We start from the raw sequence: 5,395 nt of genomic DNA, 5'->3' as shown, positions 1-5,395 counted from the left end.
AACTTGGGTGAGTCTTGTGAAACCAAAAGAGAAGATCCTTAGTGAAATCAAAGGCTAAGGGTTGGTTCTCTTTTGGGGGTTATATTCTAGAGTTGGGAAACAATTGTAAACACCTTGGAGGAGTGAAAATCATGATTGTCTTGTTCATTGGTGATATTGGGAAAATGGGTAGAAATTAGGGTTGTTCTTTGTGAGCTTGTTGAAGCTAATTTCTTGTAACTCATTTGTATCTCTTTGGAAGAGCTCATTGATAGTGGATTGGAGAGATCAATCTCTCCTCCAGAGCAGATCAAGTTGGACCGAACTGGGTGAACATTTCTTGATGTTGTTATCTTTTCTTTACTCTCTTTATCTTGTTTATTCCTTGGTTGGATTGTAGTTTTGCTGTGCACTTGATTATAGACTAGGTCTATATATTATTGTTGTTGTTTGTGGTTAACATTTTTTGTTTGGTTGTCATTGATACTTGCTCCACGAATCTAAATTTTATTGATGTAAAGTTCGGAATTGAGACCAAATTCAAAACATAAATAAGTATTAGAGGTTCTAAACTCACACACTACAGTATAGTACAAGTAGCACTCACCACCTCTAAAAAAACAAAACCATAGTAAATACAATAGCAAAACCATTGCAAATCCCCTTAACGAAAAGTACTAAAAGCGGAACTTGGACAACTAAATTGTGTATCTCTCTACAAACAAACAAAACTAATGGCATATTGAACGTATTAGGGAAAAAATTGATATGTTCGAGTTTTATTGGATATTATGGGTTAATCGATAAGTAAGATAATATTAAAATATTTTTATTCAAAAAAATAATAATTTTAAAATATTTAAATACAAAAGAGACATGGTATTAAACGATTCAATATTGTATATGTATCCAACAAAATCCTAGAAAATCAAGGTGTTCATTTTATGCTATAAAGCACATACACCTTTAAGATTAGACATGTCACGGTGTCTAACATGCGTCAATGTCTGATACTCATATAACACTTATACAATAGGTGTTGGATAAGTGTCTTCAATAAATGGATTTTTTCTTTATTCAACGACCAATGTTTGATACATATACAACACTTATATGAGGTGTGTCGGACTATTCAGACAAATGTCTTAATTTTTTCTCAGCTTACACACATCGTGGATTCAAGAGTTAAAGATGTGTGAGAAATGTTGATCAATGAGGGTCATAGATATTAAAGTTGGTTACAACGTTTTTTAATTTTTTGATATATAGTGGATAAATAAAGGTCAAATACTATTGTATCGTGTTATATAAATTATTTTAATGAAATGAATTGTTCAAGTTAGATGCATATGTATGTTTTAAAAAACTTTTTTGACGGTAGATCTTTTATAAATAAATTAATATATAGATAGTGGTGTCATATGTTTTTCACATTAGCGGTGTCGACGTATTCGTGTAGTATAAATGTTTTGTGTGTGAGAGTGTGTGCTTCTTAGACTGTATGTATGTATTTTTTTTTTCTTTCGAGGATTGTACATTTGTATGTTATAGATTATAAAGATGGGATACAAGGGTATTCTACTCAATTGTATCTCTGCAATTAGCAAATATATGAGAAAGTGTGCATTGAATCCACTGCAAGTTATATATATATATATAGTATAATGTGATAAAAAAGAATGATGAGAGTAGAATTAGGATATATAGTAGTTATTCTTGGGAGAAAAAATGAATGAGAGTGCACAGTTGTTAAACACGTTTGTGAGCAGTGATGATCCAGACAAGAAGGTGACTGCTGAAAGGAGAGAAGACAAAAAGTTTCAAAGGTGGAAAAGGATTCATTAATTATTATACATACAGTACAATAAACAAATGGATTGGATGGGTAAAGCTTAAATGAAGGAATTAAGCACACTAGCTAGTAAATTATTTGACAGGTGGGCAAGTTTAGTTCTGCACCTTTTTATGATCTATCTGCAAACTGCAAAGCGAAATGTCTAGTAGTGTTGTGTTGTGATCGACATCAACCCAACAAGGCTAACTGAAACATTAGATCCAAATACAACAAACCAACAAGCTTTTCTGTGTATCATTAAATGTAGTGAGAGAGAGCATGCATAGCATATTTGTATTGATGCAGAACAACAATAATATAATATTTGTATATTTTCAATTTTCTTACATCCATCCATCCAATCCAACAATTTATTTTCTTTCATTTTTCTCTAACCTATCACACCATCTTCTATATTAATTCCTTTCTCACTCAGGATATTTAGAATGAAATGTTTTCCATACAAAAAATAACATAACTATAAAATAATAGATTATATATTTGTATTGTAGTAATACTATTTATTTATATTATATTATATATATGGAATTGAAATGGATTTCATCCATTCTATCATTGGACTGCAAATGTTTTTCATTATTTCTTCTCCCCCCGGCTAATTACCAATTCGAGCAAAGAAGTTTAGATAAAACGTACAGTAGTATACTATGAAGAATTTCAACTACTATATAACTACCGATGAAAAGATAATTAATAATAATTTAATTAAGAAGAAAGTTCAAGGGCTCTTTCTTACCTTAATTTGTAGCGGAAATGAGAGACAAAAAAAAAAAAAAAAAGTAAACAAAAATAAAATGAAAATGCTGCCAAGGAGAGCTACTTAGCCTGTCCAAGCCAAACTAACTGCAAAACAAAATGATATGATCTTCATGAATATGGATGGATCAGTGGTGCCGGCGATATTGGGAATTAGAAGGATCCAAATCAAAGTGCAGTGAAGTTCCCCCTCTGTGATGATGATCATGATCCCCAGAAGTTGTTGTCACTTGTGGTGGTTCTGAAGAAGAAGAAGAATCACATTCCATGTTAACCCCAAATAGTCTCAACCGTTTTCCGCCAGTATTAACATTGCCTCCGAGGTGATGATGTGCAACTGGAACTGAATCAATTATCATATTCATAGGGACATTGACATTTCTCTGATCTTGTTGGTGCCCTTGCACCACGGATCCCTGCAAATGTTGATCACCAGTTGCGGTGGTTGTTGATGGTGGCGTAATTGGCGAGGAGGTGAGATAATAGAGGGGATTCATGTTGTTATTATTATCAACAAGCAGGTGATCAGCAGCAGGAGCAGGGTGGTGGTACTGTTGTTGTTGTTGTTGTTGATGAAGTGTAGTAGTAGTGGTAGTAGTAGTATAGAAATTGGTGTTGTAATATTGAGGGTGAGATATTGTAGGAGAAGGGGCAGCGTAATTAGGATTAGGAAGGTGAGAATATTGAGGGGAGGTGTATAATGATCTAGCAGTAGCAGCATATGATGAGTAGTGATAGTGATGATTGGGAGGAAGATAGAAAGGCAGTGAAGGAGGAGGAGGAGGATATTGAGGGATGAGGTACTGGTGGTGATGATGAGAGTACTGAGAATGAGCCCTTGGCCTCCAATCTATGTACAACCTGTGTCTGTGCAATTCAGCACGTCCACGGTGGAATGATACAATGTCACCAGCATCAAGTTTCTTCTCCTTAACGAAACGGCTCCAACCTTTTGTCATCACATAACTCTGGCTACTGTTCCAATAAGAATACCTGAACCGCCACATCTTACCATTTCGATCTTCAAAATTTAGGAGAAGCCCTTTCTCGTTGGTAGAAGAATCCAAAGGGAAGTACTTCTCTGCGTGTTGCTTTGGAATCACAAGTCGATTTAGTTTCCCTACGTCACTAGGTGTCACCACTTTGTCAAACATATGCTCTTTCTCTACTACTACTGCCTCTTCCTCATCCTTTGAATTTGAACAACATCCTATTCCTAATCCTTCATCACTTCCCTTGCTCTTGCTAATTCCCCCTCCTCCAAGTCTTAACTCCATCAAATCTACCTCCTCTTCATTCAACTTCCCAACCCCCACATCTTCTTCTTCTTCTTCTTCTTCTTCTTCTTCCTCCTGCTGTGACGTCTGTAACTGTAACCCTAATTATACCAAGTGGATCAAATTAATTCATTCATTCATTACTAATCAATAGCTCCACCAAATATAGATTGAATTGAATTGATTTATATATATATATATATATATATATATATGCATCAAGATCCCAAACCCCAACCATGGATTCATTTTGGTGTGGATCCATCAATATATATATATATTTATTAAATTAAATAAATCACGTATAATTAAGAATAAGATGGTGATCTGCTTCAAAAAAAAAAAAGTTGGTGATCAAAATCCTAATAATAATAATAATAGTTTAATTAATTATTTGCAAGTAGCTAGCTAGCTAGATAGATAGATAGATATGCATGGAGATCATGAAATTGAAAAAAGAAAAGAAAAAGAAAAATGGGGGTACTATGCTACTTACTGCTGCTGCTGCTGCTAATTTCTTCTCCTCCTCCTCCTCCAGTGATTGCGATGATATCATCTGCACCTTCCTCTTCCTCCTCTTCGTCCCTGCTATCAGAACAATACCCTTTCACTTGTTCCATCAAATTAACTCTCAACTTTGATTTCAATCAGCTAATATGAATGGATCTCACTCACTAATTAGGAATGAAATGTTGATCAGAATAATAGATAAGTTAATATATGTGCTGGGAAACAAATATAATAAAAGGAAATTTGAGAAGAAACGGAAATGGTTGTGAAAAAGTAGAGAGGTCAAAATGATATTTTACCTAGATTCTGATTCTGATGGAAACCAAACAAATTGCAAAAGAGTACTGAGTGGGTGCCTTTCTATTGTAGTAATTCACAAATTAAATTAATAAACCCTAAACAAAGACAAGCAAGCCATATGGAGTGAGTACTGAGGAGGAGGGTTCAATTTCAAAGTTTGGCCCAAGTTAATTGTGGCTATTTACAGTTGACCTCTACAAATTACTAGTAGCATATATATATATATATATATATATATATATATGTGTGTGTGTGTGTGTGTGACGTGTGAGTGAGATGTATGTTGTTTGGTTTTGGCTAACAATTATAGTTTAGTTACCTCCTCAAATGAAGCTTCTTTTTTTTTTTTGGTGGTGTTATCAACTTTATTTTTGGTGGTGAATAGGAAAAAAAGAAGCATAATTTTCTTGCAACCTGCCCAGTTTCATTCGTCAAAGAGAGAGAATGAAAGGTAGATAGAGAGGTTTACTACTCTTACGTGGGGGCCATGAATTATGAGCAACTTGTCCTTTTCATCATATTTGGTATATATAATCTCTTCAATATATCTATCTATCTATCTAATCTACATATGTTTCCGCCTTCACACCAACAAAAGGTCAGTCTCTCTACAACCAAACACCTTAACCCTCTTACTTACTTCAATTTTAAGTCCCATATATTTCCTTTTTTTTTAGTAAAAAAAATAATTATCTAATTCAAAGTTGCACAGGGGATA

The 5,395-nt window shown here is 34.0% G+C and overlaps 1 protein-coding gene across 4 annotated transcripts; it reads right to left on the bottom strand.

Moving 5' to 3' along the window:
- Nucleotides 1-2,389: 2,389 nt before the first annotated feature.
- On the bottom strand, nt 2,390-5,148 carry LOC25499742 (B3 domain-containing protein Os03g0120900). 4 transcript variants are annotated; one of them, XM_039828345.1, is made up of 3 exons: nt 4,677-5,148; nt 4,367-4,541; nt 2,390-3,968 (listed from the first exon to the last, which is right to left on the bottom strand). In XM_039828345.1, the coding sequence occupies exons 2-3, from the start codon at nt 4,485-4,487 to the stop codon at nt 2,719-2,721; spliced, it is 1,371 nt and encodes a 456-aa protein (XP_039684279.1). In that variant the 5' UTR covers nt 4,488-4,541; nt 4,677-5,148; the 3' UTR covers nt 2,390-2,718. The 4 variants fall into 4 exon arrangements, with proteins under 4 accessions (XP_039684279.1, XP_013450620.1, XP_024625803.1 ...); XM_013595166.3 differs by having other exon boundaries at nt 4,364-4,541; nt 4,677-5,145; XM_024770035.2 differs by having other exon boundaries at nt 4,364-4,452; nt 4,677-5,139.
- Nucleotides 5,149-5,395: the final 247 nt, after the last annotated feature.

This window comes from Medicago truncatula, chromosome 7 (genome assembly GCF_003473485.1).
Source record: "Medicago truncatula cultivar Jemalong A17 chromosome 7, MtrunA17r5.0-ANR, whole genome shotgun sequence".
NCBI classification, from domain to species: Eukaryota; Viridiplantae; Streptophyta; class Magnoliopsida; order Fabales; family Fabaceae; genus Medicago; species Medicago truncatula.
The sequence above is the reverse complement of the archived record's forward strand: the minus strand, read 5'-3'. Positions and strand labels throughout refer to the sequence as shown.

Coding starts and splice junctions, on each gene's coding strand:
- LOC25499742 (XM_013595166.3), bottom strand. CDS start 4,487: ATGGAACAAGTGAAAGGGTATTGTTCTGATAGCAGGGACGAAGAGGAG. Junction 3,969..4,363: donor AATTAGCAGCAGCAGCAGCA/GTAAGTAGCATA, acceptor TGGTATAATTAG/GGTTACAGTTACAGACGTCA.